We start from the raw sequence: 22,875 nt of genomic DNA, 5'->3' as shown, positions 1-22,875 counted from the left end.
CCCGTGAAAGTAGGCAAAGCATTTTACTTCCTTGTTTCTTGCAGTTTTGGCCTCATTTTTTACCTGCCTTCTATGTACCAGGCATGGTGCCCAGTCATGTTCTAAAAGGTGGCTAAGCTTTTAGCTGCAACTAAATTTGTAAAATGGAATTGAAATACACTGATGCATGAATAGCTAGTCTTTTAAAAGACTGTTTGCAGAGACATCAATCGAGTGATAACTTTAGTTATGACAGTATTGGGGCTGATATCAATAGGACATTTTTGAAATGAATATGGGTACCATCCCTGTACCTTCTCCTACTTCCAGGAGACCTGGCAGCTGAAAACATGCCCCACAAAAGCCACAGTATCAACAACAGTACTTGAAATTCTTGAACCATGCAGCCACATTTGAGGCATGCACCAACTTCATTTTTGTTTAATACTATCACCCCATAGGAACAAATCACTTAGATGTCGATGTGTAGATAAAGTCACTTAATTTTCAGAAACAAATAAAGTAACAGAATGGTCAGCTAGCAATAAGAGCTTACTACACCTTCTAATAGACTTAATAACTTCATTTGAGATATAATAATTAAAAAATTGTTACTGTACTTCTTTTTTATTTTCTGCTTTTATTCTACAGCCTTAGAGAAATGAATAAAAAAATACTCTAATAGTTTCACCCTATAACATCAAATGGATATATCACTCTGCTTTCTGGCAGAGGCACCATTTCTGTGTCTCTTTTCTGAGTTCAAACACCAATCTCCTGCTCACCGTGAGCTGGTGCTGTCTGAGTACAATCAACATTATAGAGAACAAAGATTGGTTTGGAATTTATGAGTAGGTGGGGAGGGGATCACACTTAGTTGTGTATAAGGTACAATTTGGTCCTGGATTATGAATGTAGGTTTCCCATGCAAACATGTGTTCTGCCCCTTTGACACACTGACCCAGCCTGGATTTGGTTTTTAAAACTGTAAGAGACAGCTGCCTTGGCATTCAAGGGAAGCCCATTATCACTTCAAGTTTTTGGAAGCTAAGACCAGGTTCCCCAAGCTATACCCTCAGCTTAAAAGCCGCACTTGTAAGCTTTTACAAGACCATGGAACAGATCACTTCCAGTGATAACAAAGAAGAGGTCCAATAATGATATTTTTGTTAAAATGCCACATGCTTCTCTAAAATGATAGCATCAGACTCACCTCCGTCTTGCTCTCGGAGTCCTTGGCCTGCCGGCCCAGCCTCAGCCTCATGGCTGAAGATAAGCTTTCACTCCGCATAATGACTTTGCTCTGGTGTCCAGCATTCAAACGACTGGTCAGTGCCTTCTTCCCAGATGCTAAGAGAGGAAAGCAAAGGCTATCAGAGATGAGGTTAAAAGGAGAATATATACTTCTAAAATTAGTTTCTCTTTCAGAGGACCAGTTCAGTATGATTTTCTTCAATTATGAAAATAAGCTCTCACTTAAAAAAGATATAGTGGGGGTTTTGTGGTCATCATACTGGATTTAGATTCCAAATTTCACAGTAAGTTACTTTAAATGAGATGTTGGAGAACTTAGCTAAAGTTCTGGAACCTTTGTGTGCATCTCTTGTATAGTGAAAATACTTTTACCACTTACAGTGAGAGTTAGTTTCTAATTTAGTGTGTGGCCTGAAGCATGATTAGAAAGCAAAGTAATGTTTCTAAAATATTGAAAGTTTTCAAAATATTTTTGGCCAGAAATCCCTTATGGATTTATTTGTCCAGGTTCATTGCTCTTTTTCCAAAATGCAGTATTATATTTTGACTCAAATTTTACATGTGTGTCAGATTTGCACATGCACACAAATTAACCAGAATTAATATTTAAAATCAATTCAGTAAAATACTCTGACACCAGCCAGTCTGTGATGATGCACCTGGATATAACTAGTGCAGGGGTAACTTCTATAAACAGCTGACAAGACATAATTTAAGACTTCATTAAGATCAAACTTAAAATTTCCTTCCTTTTTTTTTTTTGTTTTTTTTTGGGGGGGGGGGTTACACCCAGCATAGCTCAGGGGTTACTCCTGGCTGTCTGCTCAGAAATAGCTCCTGGCAGGCACGGGGGACCATATGGGACACCGGGATTCGATCCAACCACCTTTGGTCCTGGATTGGCTGCTTGCAAGGCAAAACACCGCTGTGCTATCTCTCCGGGCCCAAAATTTCATTTCTATTGCATTGAATTCTATCTTTACTACACCAAGAAATAGGAGAGTAAAATGTTGAGATACTTATAGAATACAAGGAATAGAAATACCTTTGAGAACTATTTTGGACATGAAGAACCTGAGATTCCAGGTCACTCCATGATTTGAGGCTAGATTTCAGGACTGGTAGTTAAATATCAGAGAGAATCTAGAATCTTAAATTCTATAACTCAGGCTAAAGCTTTGATATGATAGTCCCTCTATTCAAGAAAGTACTGTTTCACTGTTGCCTCTGATTTCTATTCTTTTTCTATCTTAATGTACAAAGAAGTGTGTTTGAGTGTGTGTCGCAAAAATTCTTGAGATTTTTGTGACATAAATCCTATCCACAAGAGGCTTAAGAGAGAAGGTTTGGAAAGAAAAGACACTGGGCCACTGGTGGAACCTTGGGAGAATATGGTGCAACATATTGCACCCCAGAATTTCCATTTATTAGAATTGAACAAAGACCTAGATAATGCTGCCAGGCCTTGAACATCGTCTCCTCCCATAGTGGAGTGATATCTTCAATTTTCACTTCACTCTCTCCAGGTTTCACAAAGAGATCCATCTTAAAGTTGTTCTCTAGTTCCTGTCGCCTCTGTGCCATGAACTGTCGCCATAGAGTCTGCGCCATCTTTTGGATGTTGTGCTGGACTAATAAAAAGAGCATACAACATAAGTCAACATATAGCTAAGAAATGGAATTAATTCACAGTGAGAACATCTGGAATCTTAGTATATTGTCATATTTTGGTCCTAATCAAGCTCCACAGAGTTTTCTCTTTATCCATTCATTTTAACATTTTATTTCTACCATGCAATGATTATTCTAATTGTTTTCTTTACTGGATAACCTGCTAAGCTATTACCGTACTTGGATATAGACATCTTAGAATATCTTTTAACCTTTGAAAATAGTCTTAATTTTTGGTTTCTCATCTTGGGTATGATAATCTGAATAATTCAAGACAAAAGTTACTACTATCAATCTATTTTCAACAAATCAAATATACCATCACTCAAACTCGGAAGGTCTTCCCCTGTTTCATCTCTGATTTCTTCATTTGGAAAAAGAAATACTTGATGATAAGGAGTCATTCTTGGCTTGGGATCCAATCCAAATCCTTCTGGAAAACTAACAGATGAAATATTTTTTACTAAAAGTTCATTTCTTTGGAAGAAACAATTTCATTTTTCTTTATTACAAGCATCCTCCAAAATCGTTACAAAGCAAGATTATAACAAACAATATGTCTAAGTTAAAGCAATACCCTTATTACAACTTTAACAATAGATGTTATAATATGGCATTCTAGAAAATCCCTTTTATAAGAAATAGAAAGCCTGTCTAAAATACAGGCAGGAGTGGGGTGGGGAGGAGGGAGACTTGGGACATTGGTGATGGGAATGTTGCACTGGTGAAGGAAGGTGTTCTTTATATGACTGAAACCCAACTACAATCATATTTGTAATCAAATGTTTAAATACAAATATTTAAAAAATAAAATCCCTTTTATGAAGGAGCACATCCAGAATACTTAGAGCTTACTCATGGCTTGGTACTCAGGGAATCAATTAGTGTCAAGAACTGAACCAGGACCTCTTGCATGGAAAAATGCACTCTGGCCCTTTGAGCTATTTTTCCAGACCACAAGCACTTTCTTTAACTCTAATTTGTTAATTCCTATTCGTGCTTCCAACAAAGTTCCTCGAACTTTCTTCTGATATCCCTACCATGAGTACTGATAATTTCTCTTGACTGTTCCCCAAATCACAGAACTCTGCCTTTACTGACACTAATATAATTCTACCTAGAATGAGCCCAATGTGTGCTTCATGGGCCTACAATAAAAAAATAAAATAAAGAGTCTTCTTTCAAAATAATCCACGTTTTGGCACTCCTGACACTCTTTTGAAATTCTCAATCTTAAATGAGAATTCAGAGACCTGATTTTTTCCAAAACTCTGAACATCATGTAACTGGCTAATGGTAAGTAAAACACAGATGTTCACAAATGAGATTCTCTATAAACTGTGTAGGCTGGGCCTCCTAGTCAGGTTAGTGTCACATGCCCTCTCTTCTGTGGTCTTCAGCCAGCCAAATAGAATTCATTCAGTGTAAGTTGTGGGTTGATCCAAAATTGACAGAGAGTAAAACATTTTAAAAACTCAAAATATGAGAATAAAATTCTGAAAGTAATGTCTCTGTGGATAGAAGAAATTTTCTTACTCATAAAAAGATATGGGGAAAGTAGAACCTCAAGTACACTGCCCAGTTGGTCTTTCTGCTCTTCTAATCTATGTTTAGTATGAAAGAGGCCAAATTATTAAAATATAAGATAAACATCATCCAAAATGAGTTCAGACACTGAAAATAGATAATCTCTTTTTAAGCTTATAATATTAAAAAGACAGGTGCTGCTCCTGGGCTATGAGTATCTTCCAGTGCTTCCCAGAGAATTTTAAGACAAATTATCTCTACGTTTTGTAATATTGCAACCTAGAGGAAACAGAACATAGTATCAGGAGTAGAGTGCTTGCCTTGCATGCCACTGACCCACATTTAATTCTTTTCACCACATATGGTCCTCCATGGTCCAAAGAACAACAATAATAATAATAATTAATAACAATAATATGCAGTGGTGAACTAGATAATATTTGGGATATCTTTTCTCCAAAAAGCAAGAAAAATTATACTGAGATTAAATATAATTAAGAAGAAAACTATAGGGTCCGGTGAGGTGGCGCTAGAGGTGTCTGCCTTGCAAGCACTAGCCAAGGAAGGACCACAGTTCGATCCCCCGGCACGCCATATGGTCCCCCCAAAACAGGGGCAATTTCTGAGCGCTTAGCCAGGAGTAACCCCTGAGCATCAAATGGGTGTGGCCCCAAAAAAACAACAACAAAAAAGAAAATTATAAGAGTGAAATATAATATTCTATTGTCCTCTCCTCTACACTCAACATGTATGGCTAATAAGATATAACGTAATGCCAAGGCAAAGGTAACACATAAGGACTGCCACTCTCAAGAAGTACACATATATAGAGAAATCTAACATATCTTCGAACTATGAACTTCAAAAAATAATTCAAATAAGATTGATTTAATTTGTTCTTATATTTCTTTTAGAAGTGTTCTTGTGACCATTTTATATCAATGTATACATATGGTTTTTATTGTAAGAAAAATTAGTACTGTGGACTTTCCAATATAAATTATCATAAGCTTTTTCATTATAAGAATTGCAATTACAAAATGATAATATTTCTGAATTCTGACTGCATCATAAAATCAATGTATATATTTAACATTCGGCCCCAATTATTTTACTCCCAAAAGTTAGATCAATAAAAGGACTTGCAATATAACAATTGTGGAAATATCATGTATTATTATTCCATGATAATTCTAGTTATTGAGTCACATATTTTGAGGATGACTTACTCTTTTTTATCTTTTCTTTTTGGGCCATACTTGGTGACTCTCAGGGGTTACTCCTGGCTATGTGCTCAGAAATCACTCTTGGCTCGGGGGACTATATGGGACGGCAGGGGATCAAACTGTAGTCTGTTTTAGGTTAGTGCATGCAAAGCAGATACCCTACTGCTTGTGCCACTGCTCCAGCCCCAACTCACTATTTTTAAACACTGTGTATCATTTGTATAGTCAGATCAACAGAGGATTATATCATTTATGGTCAACTGCAATAAAAAGACCTTCTTCAGCTCTCTTTTCTGCAATGATCACTGCCAGATAAGCAGATCTTAATTTATTTTGTATGTGAGAGAATACCAGGAATTAAATCAAAGATTTCCCACATGTAAGTCATATGTAAGCTCTGCCACTGAGCTATATCCACAGCCTCAACTCTTACCTTCTTGAGTTGAGCAGCAAAAGACAATGCATGATACACAAGAGGAAATTTGTGTTGGAATTATAAGTGGCAAAGATGATGTCCCAGTGTTCCTGGAGAAATACCAGGATGCTGAAAAGGTTGAGGCATTCATAAAGGGACTGCTGAGGCTTGGAAAGGCAATAAAGTATGACTTTATTTAAACTGCTGTATAAAGCACTGATGACAGCATCCCTTTGAGAAGAGGCATTCTCGATGACCTGTGCCATAAAATAAACACACACAACACAAACTTGTGAATGCTTTGTGACTGACCCAGTTAACTGCAATAATGACACATTCAAAAACCAATATGACCAATATGACCTAAAATTCAAATACAAGTAGTTTTTAATACCTTTCAATTTTATGTAAATAAAACCAGTAAAGACAATGAAGACACTTGAATATAAAAAAAAATTTGAGTAGAAAAATGATCGTCATGGTCATATTATGAAAATTATACATGATCAGAGATTTCTTAAATTCTGCTGACATGGTTGAGACTCAATATATAAGAATGTGCAATAGAACTGAATGCTTAAAGTGAAATAATAGCAATTTCACTAAATTCAGAATGGTGAGAAAGAAATCCAAATCCAAAATGTTTAAAGAGTTCCAAACAAATGAATGAAAATACATACATACTAAAACATATAACAATTAAAGCCAAGAAAGCTAATAACAAAGAGGAAATACTAAAAGAAACTGGACCAGAGTCCCAAACCTTTTGGTTTGGTAGCACCTCCTTTCAGAAAAAAGTTTTATTTAGTGTGCCTCCTCCCATACTTGAATTTCACTTTCATAAGCAAAGTTTCTCCCAATTGAACTAAAAAGCACTCGACACTTTTACAGAGTAGCTTTTATCATTCCAGCACAGCAAAGAGGTGGCATTACTCTGTTTGGGAAATAGTAATCAAGAGAAAAACAAATCATATATAAAGGAATGGTTGTAAGGTTATCTGTAGAATTCTCAGCAGAAAGTCTGAAGTTGGAAAGAAAATGGCATGGCTTTCAACCAAGAATATTCTGTTCTGATAAACAGTCAGAATTGAAAAGGCAATAAAGGGGCCGGGCGGTGGCGCTGGAGGTAAGGTGCCTGCCTTGCCTGCGCTAGCCTAGGATGGACCGCGGTTCGATCCCCCAGCATCCCATATGGTCCCTCCAAGAAGCCAGGAGCAACTTCTGAGCGCATAGCCAGGAGTAACCCCTGAGCGTCACAGGGTGTGGCCCAAAAACCAAAAAAAAAAAAAAAAAGAAAAGGCAATAAAGAGCTACAGACTAGCAAAATTTAAAGGAATTCATCATTACCAAGCTTGCCTAACAAGTCTCCTAAAGAGACTCCTATAAAATAAATGGAAACTACACTTAGAAGCAGCAAGATACCAAAAATATACAACATGGGGACAAGAGAGGAAACTTCTTGTTTGTTTGTTTGTTTGTTTTCTGAGTCTCAAGGCTTACTCTGGGCTCTGTGCTCAGGTATCACTCTGGGCAGGGTTTGGGGGATGATATGAGATGGTCGGAATCAAATCTATCAGCCATGTGCAAGGCAAGAACCTTATTCACTGCATTAAAACTTCAGCCCCTAATAGAGGAAACTCTTTAATAGAATTAAAATTGAAGAAAAGAAATCCCAGCTTAAGTCAATGGAATACTAAGGATTTTAAGATACTACAATAAATAATATGAAAATAATTTTAGAATACATAGGTAGGTAGTAGAATTTTAGAAGAATAGAGTTGATCAAGACTTAATTAGGAGATAGAGATAAAACTTTAGTAGATATATCACTAATATAAAATTAAAACAATAGTCAAAAGTCAAAGCTAAAGTTGAGGAACAGATGGCTTTCCTAGTAAAATCTATTAAATGTTCAAAGAAATTATAACTATTTTCCTCAAATTCCTACACCAAAATGGAGAATACTTCCAAATATGTTTATGAGACCAAAATTTCTTTAAGCAAAAAAGGCATAGACATTACACAAGAGAAAAAAACTACACAGTTATATATCTCATAAACATAAATGCAAAATTTCTCAATAAAATATTAGCAAACAAAATTCAATATTACATAAGAAGGACAATGTACCGTACCACAAAAGGGGTTTGCTTATTCCAAGAATGTCAGAAGGTTAATATATACATATAAATCAATAAAATATAATAGGACAAATGCAATAGACAAAATTGTTTATCTCAATATAAAGTATGAGGCATCCATTTATGACTTTAAAAACTCTTAACAAGATAAAAATAAAAGGAACATATCTCAACATAAAAATACCATACAGTGTAAATATATAGATAATATTGAACCACACCCATTTTCCTTTAAGATCAGGAACAAAATAAGGCTGTCTACTATTTAGAATTAACTGTAATCTAAATGTTAATGTTAGAATATGGTGTGACTTTGATTAGAAATAATATTAGAAATAACAGTATTGCTTTAGCTTCTGTTCTCTGCTTGCTTGAGGAAGTTAATTACTATAAACCTGGCTTTCCTATGAGTCTAAGTGCAGCCATGACAAGCTACAGTTTTAAGGTATAAAGACTAGATCATAACAGCCAATTCCTGGTACCAGACCGTAGGGGTAAATGCCACAACCTACACTTTCTGAGGACCCCAGCTCCTCCACTGAGTTTTATCTAATTTCCAAGTCACCTAATATGTTTTATAACATAAATCAACTTTTCTTGTTGGTGAGAATATTAGGGTTAATTTAATTAAGGTTAAATTAACTATGTGATTAAAACAACCACAATAAAAAAATATTTGTTGTGGGTTAGCTTCTAGAAGACAAAAGCATTTGGGCTTATGACTACATGATGACTGAAAAGAATGCTGTGACTGAAATGAGACACAGTTCTAGGGTGCTCAGCCACTTGAGTCACTAGCATTATAAAGGTTCTCTTGATTACTTCTAGTCACTTGAGATTTTATTCTCAGGAAGGTCTGATTGGATCAACTGGACAGCAGTCAGCCTATGTCATACTAATCCTTAGTGGGTTGGCAGGAGTTCCCTTACCCCCAGAGTCAGTTCAGGACTCTTACCACCATGATGTGCTCTGTGATGAAGAGAAGGATGTGTTTGGGGTCTGCTGAGAACATTCCACTATAGAGCTTTTCCACCAATTTTTGAGTAAAGTGGGAGATGTCTGCAAGAGAAGGACCAGCAGCTTCTTCATTCAACTGAGGTTCATTACTGCCTGTGGGGTAGAGGCAGGCATGGGTGGTTAAGAGACAGACCATGTTTAAGAAGTCACCAGTGACAAAATCGTCTTCCTTCAGCATCTTCAGCACCCCTCTTGATAATCAACCACTTTACACTCACCTCTGTATCCCCAGTTGTTAAACCCTGAAAAGTACATGACTGTAGAAAGAGATCTTATACCAGTAATTAACCACTGTACACATTTTTATTTAAAGTAAAGTGATCTTGAACAATTCAGTCAGTGGGCAAAAGACTAGCAAGTTAGGGGTAGACTTTCTTCCTTGGTTCATTTGTAATGAGGTTGGAGAAGAATTTAAGGCCAAAAAGCAAGTAGCTTGGAGCAGTACTGCTCTATCAAATAGAAGACAGATTAAATGTTGATGGCCCAATTGTTAACCCTTACTCATCAACACCAACGGATCTCTGTACTAAAGTGTTTAACATTAGCCACACTGTCTGCACACTTTCAGGCACCACACACTGGACCAAAAGGAGTAAACACTGAGCACTATTTTATATTTAAAGAAAACAAAACAAAACAAAACAAAACAAAAACTTTCAAGCTCATATATTTCTCTACTCTACCAAACTGCACATCCTGTAAATTTTGGGGTATCTGCTTGGGGTGCTGATGGATGGAGTGAGTGGTTTGGAAGATGAATCTCATAACTTAGAATCTCATAATCCCATTTAGATACCACAGAGAGGACTTTTGTTTAACCTCATCAGGAAGTTGCCTGCCCTGGAAATTACTCTGAATGATGCTTCAGTAGACCCAGGGTTAGTGGCAGCATTTTTATCCAGGCTCATTCGTTTGAGAAATATCTACTATGTAAAAGATTAATTCTCCTTGCTATATTGACTTTCTCAGAAGAGGACACAATCTTACTGAAGCTATAAGAGAACCAGTTTTAACTCGGGATAGACAGGCTCAAAGACTTCCAACCATTATCTTGAGGTAATGGAAAAGCTAGCAAGTCTGCCTTTTATAATGTATCCAGGCATATTTCTTCAGTTTTTCTGGGTTCATGGGGAGATTGGTGTACAGTTGGAGGGCAGCTTTTCTGACTTCTAAAAGTACCTTTTATCCCTTTCATTCAGCCTCTTCTAGAGGGTAAAAGCCTGTAGTTAATAAAGGACTGGCTTTCTTGTTCAACTATCCACAGTGGGGAGCATATCACACTAGAATTAGCTCACCTCTAAGCATTGGTGAATCTCCTTCACCCATAACATGAAATATTTCCATAGTGGCAAGCAGGATGTCAGATTGGAAGTCTCGCTTCTGTTGGCTGGTAGCATTGCATGGAGAAGCCTAGAAGTACAGAGAAACTGAGGTTATATCTCATAGACATCATGGCCACACATTGCCCATAAAGTGCCCATCAGGATGCTAATATCACATTTTCTGGATGTGAAGGCTCACAGGTTCCCCTTGTGAACAAGGTTCAGCTTGTTTTGCCCTCCGCTGACTAAGCTGAGCTGACTCACATAAGAGGCAAAGTATGCTTTATATGGTAAAGACACAAGGAAGAAAAAAAACAGGATCAATGACCACTGACAGGGGCTCTAAAGTGAGGCCAACTCTGAAGTGATTAGTGCTACAGCTACACTATTTCTATTTTCTCCTTTATCCTCTTTCGCTTCTCCTAAAAGCATCCCCCACATTATTTTCCTCCATATCTCTCCCTCAGGATCCTACTTTTTCTAGGAATCCTTTTTAGTATCTATCCACATTGATTTATTCACTCTTTGCCAGGTCCTGAAGTTCCCAAGAAACTCCCTTCCTCCATATAACTGAAGTCTCAGAAATGTCTTCAAATCAGCTGAACCCTACAATCTGAATGAGCCCTAGAGAGAGAATAGCCCTCAGATCTCCCTGGGTACACTTTACCTTAAAGTGCCTATTGCATCATCCAACATACCTCCAGGAGCACTTCCAATGGTAACCACTGCTTGGGGCCAGGAGTCACAAGCAAGATCTCCTTCAGGAGTAGCTGTGTGAATTCCCTCAACTGCTTCCAGATGGGATGTGACTTGGCAGAAGCCTGGAGATCCTCCAACATGGGATCTCCTTCAGTGTTGGCCTCCAGACTGCTAGTATTCTGGGTGGATTCTGTTATGGATCCCTCAAAGACAAGGACAAACCAACATAAGCTGTTTTCCAAGCCTCATAGTATTCACACCCACAGCTGAGGTGTGCATAGGTGGTGATAGCATCAAATCATTTACACAATAGAAAATAGGCTCTCAGGTGGGCAATGACTGACCGCAAAAGTGCCCTGGTACATAAAGTGGTCTATTGTTGCCTCTGAGTCCAAGATAAAAGTTGTGGAAATAAGTGGGTCTTGGAGTAGAAGTATCTACTGTTACTCAATTATAAATTTTGAAATTATCATGGACAAGTGGCTTGCCCCCCTGGAGTCACAGTTCCCATCATCCAACCAGTGATGGTGAAAAAAAATCTCACAAAAGGTAAGTGGTAAGGCAATGAAATAAGAAAAGTGGCCATGACTGTCCCTGAGAATAAGGCTAAGAAAACTGGTTCCCACCTTCTGGCAGAGCTTCAGATTTACCACCATCTGGCTCTGCTGCTGCAGACCTGGTATCCTTAAAGCATCTCAGTCTCCCTTTCTATGGTTTGTTCTTATAAAAATGTATCTGAAGATAAACCAGATAGGGGTCATGGGCCTAGAGACACCTGGCAAACTGACATCAAGATGTGCTGAGGGTTCAAATGACATGCCCATGGACACGCAGCCAGGGCTTCCTACCTCCCAGCCCATGAACTTCTCATGTGCACTCATCTGTTGGCACCTCCCTAGGCTCATTCATAAAATTAATGCAGCCGTTCTTAATTAAGCCATAAAATGAGTTTAATGGCACCAAGGGAGGTGGTGACTGCATAATGAGCTCCATACAGCCTTGACTGGAAAGGTGCCATCTAAATTCACAGCAAATCTAAGCCTCTTGGTCACCAGCCTTCTGTGAAAAGGGGGCTTGTCACATTTTTAGTGCAACAAAGGCCTTTGAGGCAATTTAGAGCTGGGCAAAGAAAAGATAGGAAACATGGAATTGAAGGGTAGAATCTCAACACAGACCTGACTCCTCAAGAGCAAATGGGGAGGTGACACAGGCCTTCCATCAGGCAGAAATTTTTGAGTAAGGGCCCTGATCAATGTATACTGAAGACTTCTACTGATAGCTATCTAGAAGCCTAACTTAGCAGAAGGCCGGTCTGGCAGGCAGGCTAAGGGAACCATGTTGAGATCTGGGCAGAAAATGTCAAGTCAAGGACTTCAAGGCTGCCCATACCACTCTCTTGTTTATCTGGGTCTTCCTCCACTCTCATTGCATCTTGCTTTCGTTTGCTTGTCTTTCTGACTCCTTCTACAGCCACTACCCATTTGCAGCCAGGGCTCACTAGTACATAAGTTGTTTCACTTCCTGCACCAAAGAGGGAGTGTTAAGCACCTTTTCCCCCCTTCCTTTTAGATACCAGCTCTTCCACATCTGTATAGTTGGTCTCTTGGTCTTTGTTGGCCCTCCAGAGTTTGTAGTCCCTGTCTTGGCTACCCACTGTCCCTCTACAGACCGGCTCTGGGTCTCAAACCCACTCCTGATTTCTGTCCTGGTCTCTTTTCTTCTCCACACTCTCTACCCTCTTACCCTAAATATAGCAGTTTCTCTATATTCTCAGCCTTGGTCCCTCTAATTCTATGATACCTAGGTCTGAGATTAATCCCAGCCTACAAGCAGGATGAGAGACCTAAAAACAAATGACAGAGTAGGATCTTGTCTTGTCCATGATAGGTATGTTTGTTTGTTCGTTTGTTTATTTAGATTTAGATTTTTGGTCCGTGATGCTCAGGGGTTACTCCTGGCTATGCACTCAGAAACTGCTCCTGGCTTGGGGGATCATATGGGATGCCAGGGATCAAACCACAGTCTGTCCTAGGTCAACTGCATGCAAGGCAAATGCCCTACCACCGTGCCATTGCTCTGGCCCCATAATAGATATGTTTATTATAGCAAGAATTGTACTTTGACTACTAAATCTTTTACTACTGATATTCCTAAAAACTAAAAAAATTAATTTAGGGGCACTAGAGGTAAGGTGTCTGCCTTGCCAGCGCTAGCCTAGGACGGACCGCGTCCCCAGCATCCCATTGGCCCTCCAAGCCAGGAGCAACTTCTGAGCGCATAGCCAGGAGTAACCCCTGAGCATTACCGGGTGTGGCCCAAAAACCAAATAATAATAATAATAATAATAATAATAATAATAATAATAATAATAATTTAGAGCTGAAAAATTGCCATAAGCTGCCTCCCAATTAAGAAAAAAAAAGCTATTCAAGTTGTTTGCTTCTCCAGCTACAGTGCCTTAAAATGTTTTATTGAAAAAGTATCGGAAGTTTTTCCTGGCTTCCTTAAAGGATGATGATCCCCACTATCACTGGGGAAGAGGGGAAGTATGTCCTACCTTAGAGGTTCTCAAAGGAAAGGTGACTGCAGCCAATGTCTGGAGGAATTCTGGGGTTCGCCAAGTTGGGTCCTTGGGATAGGTTCTGTGCACCAGTCCGAGGAATTGTAGCACACTGGTTGGGAATGTATGTTCCCAGGCTTCAGACTCTGTGGAGGGCTGAAAACATTCCTGATTATAGACCATGCAGGGAAGGTGAACTAGGCATAACTAGGCCTAGGAGCCAGAGGAATAGAAGTCTATGGAGAAAGGAGACTTTCTGAGAGTTCTGAGATTCCCAAAACTTTGGATTCACAGGAGATATTAATCAGCAAGTGGGAAAGATCTGATCTCTTTGCACAAGCATTGTTCTAAGGCTTTACACACTTTCCTCTTCTCACCACAGAGTTTTCTGAAACAGGTTCTAGGTTTACTCCATTTTTACAAATGAGTAGTCAGGCCACAGGGGAATATTAAAGTAAAGTAACAAGTAAAAATAATATACACAGAGTGGAATAGTAGCAGTGTTATTCAATACAATTGACTATATCCTTCTCTAATTCTTCCTGTTTTGATCTCTAACAGTTTGAAAATTGTTTACCATGCCCAATAAATGATACCTTCATAGTATATCTTCATGGTTCATTATCTTAAACCAAAAACAATCTTTAAGTGACACAGATTTGTTATTTGTTATACTTTTTAGACCCAGGAGTTAGGTCTTGTATTTTAACTCAGTATATGGATCATATCTGTAAAATATGTTATCCATTTTATATTTGATACTATAAGACAAATAGTTAGACTTAATATTTTAATTTTCTTGGCATTATATGTATTTTCTTTATGTTTAATTTGTTCATGCTGCTCACTTTGTTTGCTTCTTTAAAATAACATAAAATGGTTGAAAGTCAATAAGATTCTTATATAATAGACATAAATATGTGTATTGGCATCCAAAAATTAATTATAATTGATTATATATAGTAACCATGAATAATTTTTCTAAAGGTGAAATATATGCAGATAATAATCTCTGAATACAACAAAAATATGGGAATAGATTAAAAAAATACTTTTAACATTCAGGGCTGCAGAGATAATACGTGAGTTAAATATTTGCCTTGCATGAGTTTAATTTGTTTCCTGGCACCATCTGGTCCCCAAACAACACAGAGAACCTGAATACTTGTAGATATGGCCCACACTCTACAAAAGAAAAAGTTTCTTTCACTTGTAGATTAAAAAATATGACTCTATAGGGGCCAGAGCAATAGCACAGCGGTAGGATGTTTGCCTTGCACACACTGCCCAGAATGGATATAGGTTCGAACCCTGGCATTCCATATACCCCACCCCAGCCAGGAGTGATTTCTGAGCACATAGCATGGAGTAACTCCTGAGCATCACAGGGTGTGCCTCCCAAAACAAACAAAAGAATTAAAATATATATTGCTCTATAGACCTTTAAAAGTGCAACTATAAGAACCCTAGAAAACAATACCAAAATATTTCAACTAGACAAAAAAATAATTAAGAGAATAATGAGTAAATATGTAAAGTTGGTCTATGAAATAAATTCACAAAGTCCTTAGCTTCCTAAATAGTTAGCATAGTAGGTATAAAGCTTCAACTTACAAATTACATATCTTAAGAAGATAATTTTACATATAAAACTATACAAACTAAATAAATGAGAAAACATTTTATAAATTATAATTTAATCAATGACAAAAACACTTCATAATTGAAACATAGGGTCAGAGAAGTTATACAGGTGTTGGGGAACATACAAGGCATCATTCCAGAATTGATACCCAGCATTACATGGCTACCTGAGCATGCCATGTATGACTCTGGAGCTCCCTTATAACCTAGAGTAATGGCCCTGATGATCCCCATTATGTCAGGGCACAAGTAGCAACTATGGCCTTAGAAATGACACACTGAATCACTGAGACACATATTGCTGGAAGTAGGCCCCAGAGCACTCTAAGCATAACTTGAGAAACCTCCTACCAAAAAGAAAATGTTAAACAAGACAAGTATTGGACTTAAAAGTTTCAGAGGAACAAATACTATGATACTATGAATGATCATCTTAAATCTAAGAAATGAAAAATTTTATCTTTAATAAAGCTATATACTGTTATCAAAATCTATAAATATGACAAAAATAAAGATGTAGTCTAATATTATTTATGACTATAAAGTTAAAATAATAAATAATATATTTGTAAAGAGAATTTCTACTAAAAGGATAAAACAGTTTCCATATTGTCCCCTTAGCACCACCAGGAGTGACTCAAGTACAAAACCAAGAGTACTACCAGGTACCTGAGCACTGTCAGGTGTGGCAAAAAAATAAAGCAAAACAAAACAGAAAAAAAAAAGAAAACAGCTTTCACAAACTATTAAAGAACTTAAGCCTATTATGTTAATCTATTAAAAATATGAAGAAATATTTCCAAATGTACTTTTGTGTGGCTAACATTATTCTGATACAAAAATCATATAAGGACCATGCAAAAAGAATACTCCAAAACAATATCCTTAATATAGAGAGGTGAAACATTTTTCACAAAATTCTAGAGAATTGAATTCAACAATCCATTGGAAATATCATACACTATGACAATGTAGGGCTTGCTCTTAGAACACAAGGATGCTTCAATATAAACAATCCAATGTAATGAACTACATCAGTAAAAAGAAATAGAAACACCTTTGCATTAAAGGTGACAGAAGTGACCTTTGAAGTAGTAGGTTTTGGGTGATTTTACTTTCTAATTTTTTCTTATTTAATTGAAATGTTTTTTGGGGCACACATGGTGGCATGCAGGGGTTACTCCTAGCTCTGCACTCAGAAGTCGCCCTTGGCAGTTTCGAGGAACCATATGGGATGCCAGGAATCGAACCCGGGACATTCCCGGGTTGACTGCATACAGGCAAATGCTCTACCACCGTGCTATTGCTCTGGCCCCTCTTATTTAAATTTTAAGATGATCATGCATAACTCTATCAAAGAAATAGCATTTCCCTATACACATGTAAGTTTCCAATCACCCTTGAATTCTACAAAAGTTAAATTTTTTCATTTTCTCAGCATCGTTCCAGTTCTCAATCCATGTGTCATGTGACCTTTGCCACTGTCACTAGTATCCTGGTCTTTGTGTCTAAAATACCCATCCACCCACCTTTATGACACAGGAGAACGCCTAGTAAGAAAAAACCCTTTTTAACCTCCAAAGAATGACAATATTCAGGTATGTTCTCTGTGATTAAAAGACTGCATACCCCTGTGAAGAGAGCTGAATGGAAAATTAACATCTTAACTCTTGAACTGGTAATACAAAACTGAGCTTACTAAGTGAGATGGGGTGGCGTCCTGGGAGAGGGGAAGAGAAAATAAGTGACACAGAAGAGTGTTAGAGACTTGGGTACTTTGATGAAGGAGAGGGTGCAATAATTTTATACAACAATATCATAGCATTAACACTGATGCAACTGTATTACCAAAACAACAATAAAATTAATTAATTTTTAAAAGCATACCGGATATGTGAGTCTGGTAATTCAGTCATCAGTGATTATCATCTGTCACCCCACCCTAGGCTAAATGCTAATATCACCTGGAGAGGCAGACCAGCCCACTTATGGGAAATGTCTATGAAAGATTACAACGGGGTTTCTTGAGGGGTGTAATGGAGGATTCAAGTAAAAGCAGCTGGAGATGTTGGCAAGATGGAGGGATAGAAACATATTTAAGTTCAGGGAAGCTTATAGAGGCTGCTTTAAAGATTAGCATAGGCCACACATAGTGGCTAAGGACTTATTAATAATAAAGCTGGTGTCTCCTGAACCTGATTACCTGTGGATCATTTCCCCATCGCTACTCTCAACCCTGAGACCTGCTGGCTGGAAAGGGATACAGGCTCATGGCTCGGCCAGCAGAGAAAGGCCTCACCATCCATCCGTCACCATCCAGGACTCTATAATTAATATGTATTTCTACAATCATCAATTCTGATATTCCCAGTATGTGGGGATGCTCACTAAGAAAACTAACTAAATAAATAAATAAAAAAACAAATAATTACCATATTTCACCACATAATCATCTCAGGCATCATGTCAAATGTTCACAAAAACTACAAGATCCATTATATAAAGGCATTTTTTTTTTAATTTTACAGCTTACTGCAACTGGATGGAAGAGGAAGGTTTCATGTCGAAGGGAGAATAATAAACTATCAGATAATTTCTTTCATTTATGGTATAAACAGAAACAAGGGAATAAATAGTATCAGCAAAAGCTTTTTTTAAAAAAAATAATGTGCCAGTATTACTTTTTAATAACAGGTTATAACAGTGATGTGGTAAAGTATGGTTAAATAAAATGATTCTGTCAGACTAAAAGTGAATCTACAACAAATGTAATGAATTTACAAATGAAAAGAGAATGAAAAAAGAAATAGAAAAGAAAATATTACCTGTCAAGAACACAAACATCACTGGGCACAAAGAAGGTGCTCAAAAACTTAAGCACTAGGAACCTAACTTGCCTCTCCCAATTAGAATTCTGAATCATTCCAGCTGTTCTGCTGGGAAACCAAGAGGAGCTCTCCAAAGCACTTGTGATAATCAGGCCTCACCTGGTTCATGATGGCTTTTACCATTTCTAGGAACATTAGGGCACCTTCCACGCATAGACCTACTCGGAGGACTTCTTCCCTGTTGTGCCGTTGAAGGAGCCACTGGAACATGGTATCCAGACTGTCCTGAAAAAAGAGGGGCCATAAAGAATATTATGTCAAAGGGAGAATGTGTAGCTACACAGCCAGAAACATTTTTCTGTCATACATGTACATGGTATTCCCCAAGGTATCCCCAACGTCAAATATCATAGCAGCAACCTGGGTAGACTGGCCTCTAGGGAGAATCTCAGCCCACTCAGTGGCTATGAGGGAATGCAAATGCACATCTCCAGAAAGATGCTAAAGAGTCCAAAGTTACTTGCTGTTTTGAAACTTACTCAAAAGGGAAAAGCAAAAACAAACAAACAAACAAACAAAACAACTAAGTAAGGAAGCTAGTTGGAGAGACAAGTCAGGGTCCACATCAGGAATCCGATTGATGTCATAGAATGAGAAACTTAAATTTGGATTCTTTGGATTTTTTCACTCAAAGTGAAAAAAACTGAGGAAGTATCATCAATAAATCTAGATTTGTGCATGAGGAATTACTAGAAAGAAATAGAAAGAATAGGGAATGAGAAAATAGAGCAGTGTTGAAGAATTTGAGCCAAAAGACAGTGTCAATTTGTAGGGGGAATATAGCTTGTTTCACTTATCTATGAAGACAGCAGTAGTATAAAGAGGCCTGAAAACAGAGAAAAAAGGAAAAGAGGACATGAGTTTACTGAGAAAGGAGAGTGAAAAGCTACCCCTTGCCAGTATAAATGCAAAGAGAAGGAGAAGAAGAAGAAGAAGAAGAAGAAGAAGAAGAAGAAGAAGAAGAAGAAGAAGAAGAAGAAGAAGAAGAAGAAATAAGAAGGAAGAAGAAGAAATAAGAAAGAAGAAGGAGGAGGAGAAGAAGAAGTAGAAGAAAGAAGAAGAAGAAGAAGAAGAAGAAGAAGAAGAAGAAGAAGAAGAAGAAGAAGAAATAAGAAGGAAGAAGAAGGAAGAAGAAGGAAGAAGAAGAAATAAGAAAGAAGGAGAAGAAGAAGAAGAAGAAGAAGAAGAAGAAGAAGAAGAAGAAGAAGAAGAAGAAGAAGAAGAAGAAGAAGAAGAAGAAGAAGAAATAGGAAGAAATAAGAAATAAGGAGGAAGAAGAAATAAGAAGGAAGAAGAAGAAATGAGGAGGAGGAGGAAGAAGAAGAAGAAGATGATGATGATGATAATGATGATGATGATGATGATGATGATGACGGTGGTGGTGGTCATGGCAGTCCATGAAAGATGGGCATGAGGACCTTCCATGTCAACCACCAGGGACTGGAGAAATATTACAGCAGGAAGGGTGCTTGTCTTACAAACAGCTGATCTGAGCTCAATCCCCAGCATCCTATATAGTCTTCCAAGAACTGCTAGGAATAACTCCTGAGTGCAGAGGCAGTAATAAGCTCTGAGCATCTCAAGTTTTGCGCCCCCAAAACACACACACACACACACACACACACACACGACATGGTCAGGTGCTGGATCAAAAGCACAGCAGGTAGGACATTTGCCTTGCACACTGCAAATGAGTTTCAATCCCCACCATACCACGTGGTTCTAGATTCTGTCAGGAGTAACCCCCTGAACAACACTGAACAACACATTTCACTTTGAATCAAATTATCTCAGCAGAGAGGTCATTCTGCAGAAGAAACCAAAACTTGTAGTTTGCATTTGATACAAGAAAGTGGCAAGAATTCCTAAGGAAAGCAGACTTATTTTTCTAAAGATTTGACTCAAGATCTGTCAGTGGCATTAGCAATTCGCTCGCTCATATTTTCTCATTATCATGTAATTTTTCAAGCTCTATCTAGAAGAAAAAAAATTTGTTTGGATTTTGGGCCATACTCTGTGGCGCTTAGGGGTTACTCTTGGCTCTGCACTAAGAAATCACTCCTTGGCAGGCTTGGAGGACCATATGGGATGACGAGGATCAATTCTAGGTTCTTCTGGATCAGCAGCATGCAAGGAAAATGCCCTACAACTGTGCTATCACTCCAGCCCTAAAAGGAAAATATTTTAAAGTGGAACTGATGAAAGAGAGAGAGAAAGAGAGAGATTTATTTGCTGGAAGGTTCTATTGGCAGAGACAGAAGAAGTCCAGAATGCTAATCTGAGGGCCTATAAAGAGCTGGTTAAGGAGTTAGTATAAGGCAACAAGAAAAGAAGTGGATCAGAAAAGGAGTCAGGCAGGCACAGCAGAAGAATGTAATTGTGTGCCTGAAGCATGGAGCTGTGAAGCATCCGGGCAGAGTAGTAGTGCAGGAAGGTAAGAACAGCAGATTTGGTCACATGGAGTCCTAAGTCCTAAATTCTAAGTGTGTCCTTTCATCCTGGGGACACCATATTCACCTACTTTGGGCCCATCCGTCAGCTCTGTAAGTGGTGTCTGTAAGAAGAAGGCAGACACAATGAGGTAGACTTCCGGAATATGAACGTGGTAGGCGAGAAAGTCATTCAAGACTCTGAACCCAGGAAGCAGGCACGGGTTCTGGTCAGGTCTGAGAGTTGAGCTCTTCAGGTTATCTATTAATGGAGTGAAGGAAATACAAAATCCAACTGAGAATAACTGTTATTGATTCTTGTCAAAGTACCCAAAGTGGGGTTTGGGTACATGGGGAGAGTCCCACTCTCACATAAGAAAAATTCTGGAGAAAATAATATGTCATACTTTCACAAGCACAATAATTAATTAATTTCTTTATTCATGACATGATAGCTAATTTATTAATTAGACAGTTCAATCATATGTATTTATTTAGTGTCTATCACCTAAGAGACACAAAAAGTATTGTATGTCATGTTTCCACAAAGTATATAGAACACTAGGTCATCATGCAATATTTCCTATATACTGGGAAGATCAGGCATGAAACCAGTAAATATACCAATAAATATATGCTGTGTATTGCAATACTTTATTAGACCTGAGGCCTATAGTGGGAATTCACATCTATCAACAGAAACATCCTGCCTGCTTGGTAAAAGTTAAGAGGACATCACAGGGAGATGAAAAATGGGAAGGGAATGTGTAGGAACCCTTCAATAAGACAACAAGGAACCCTGAAAATGAGTCCATAATTAATCAGGATTCAAAGGTCAAGGACATCCTCCTACAGAGCACTTTGGGAATTCAGAGGCAAAAGGGATGCGACCACAGAGCCATGAGTACTCACAGATCAAGGACATCCTACTGCAAAGAGCTATGAAGATCTAAGTAGAGTTTCTCATTCATAGCCCATAATGAGACAACATCCTGACTCCTAGAAACAGATATTCACTCACCCATCATAAGGTCAACATCCTTGAAGCTGTGTTCCACCCAGGATCCTACCGACAGGCCATCTTTGAACCGCACACGCAGGGAAAGGATGGATAAAAAGTGCAACAGCAGTGTCATCCCCAACACAGTGGTGCTGGAATGCAGGTGACCCTGCAGAAGTAACAGGAACCAATCGGGACCCAGGTGTAGGAAGAGCTCTTCCTTTGACCTGGAGATAAAAGGTTGGGGCAGGTGTCAGTGAAAAGAAAAAGCTATCTCTATTTGACAATCCCTGAAAACACAGAGAATATATAGAGCCTAAGAAATACCATTTGGGGCAGGAGAGGTGGCGCTAGAGGTAAGGTGTCTGCCTTGCAAGTGCTAGCCAAGGAAGGACCACGGTTCAATCCTCCGGCCTCCCATATGGTCCCCCAAGCCAGGGGCAATTTCTGAGCACTTAGCTGGGAGAACTCCTGAGCATCAAACGGGTGTGCCCCCCCCCAAAAAAAAAGAAATACCATTTGACATTAATTCCAAGCTATCACTTAGTGAAGTATAGGCTACATTTTTAAAAAATAGAAACTAAAATGCTGGTAAGATGCATACAAGGTGAATGAACATGTCTTTTCGTGACTAAATTGTCAGCTCAAAAACTTTCAAAGCAATTGAAAACTAAGTATTGATAGATGTCAAAATTTATAGTCACCTGTACAGGCCTGCTTCAAAAAAATTCTTCCATACAGAGTATCTGATTAGTTATCTATCTTGTTGCATTGACGCTCTCACACAAAACACAAAATGCTTATGTACCTACCTTCTAAATAGATTGGGTGGTTAAAACTATTCTAAATTTCAGACTAATCTGTATGCATCTTTATCAGTTTATGCAAAATAATATATGATTAACTGTCACTTTCAGGAATAAATTTTAAAATGAGTCTCAAGACTGTAGCCTTGCTACAGGAGATTGGAAAAAGGCAGAGAGATGGGCAATCAGTGACTGGGGTCATCAAAAGACATAAATGCTTGAGGACCAGGGAAAGATTCATCCATGCTGGGAAGAATCTTAAAGTCTGTTCTAGCCTACACATGAATTGTGTGTGGG

The 22,875-nt window shown here is 38.2% G+C and overlaps 1 protein-coding gene across 1 annotated transcript in view; it reads right to left on the bottom strand.

Moving 5' to 3' along the window:
- Positions 1 to 22,875, bottom strand: part of WDFY4 (WDFY family member 4) — a 239,321-nt gene that overhangs the window by 120,568 nt on the left and 95,878 nt on the right. The window contains exons 28-38 of the mRNA XM_049790636.1: positions 21,794 to 21,999; positions 20,865 to 21,034; positions 18,443 to 18,568; positions 13,809 to 13,967; positions 11,251 to 11,454; positions 10,526 to 10,640; positions 9,169 to 9,323; positions 6,091 to 6,329; positions 3,224 to 3,345; positions 2,679 to 2,864; positions 1,193 to 1,329 (exon numbers count right to left, since the gene is read on the bottom strand). Of these exons, the coding sequence (XP_049646593.1) occupies positions 1,193 to 1,329; positions 2,679 to 2,864; positions 3,224 to 3,345; positions 6,091 to 6,329; positions 9,169 to 9,323; positions 10,526 to 10,640; positions 11,251 to 11,454; positions 13,809 to 13,967; positions 18,443 to 18,568; positions 20,865 to 21,034; positions 21,794 to 21,999 (1,819 nt within the window). The remainder of the gene's footprint in view (positions 1 to 1,192; positions 1,330 to 2,678; positions 2,865 to 3,223; positions 3,346 to 6,090; positions 6,330 to 9,168; positions 9,324 to 10,525; positions 10,641 to 11,250; positions 11,455 to 13,808; positions 13,968 to 18,442; positions 18,569 to 20,864; positions 21,035 to 21,793; positions 22,000 to 22,875) is intronic.

Source organism: Suncus etruscus, chromosome 17 (assembly GCF_024139225.1).
Source record: "Suncus etruscus isolate mSunEtr1 chromosome 17, mSunEtr1.pri.cur, whole genome shotgun sequence".
Lineage (NCBI taxonomy): Eukaryota > Metazoa > Chordata > Mammalia > Eulipotyphla > Soricidae > Suncus > Suncus etruscus.
Note: the sequence above shows the minus strand (reverse complement) of the source record. Positions and strands in the feature narration are given on the sequence as shown.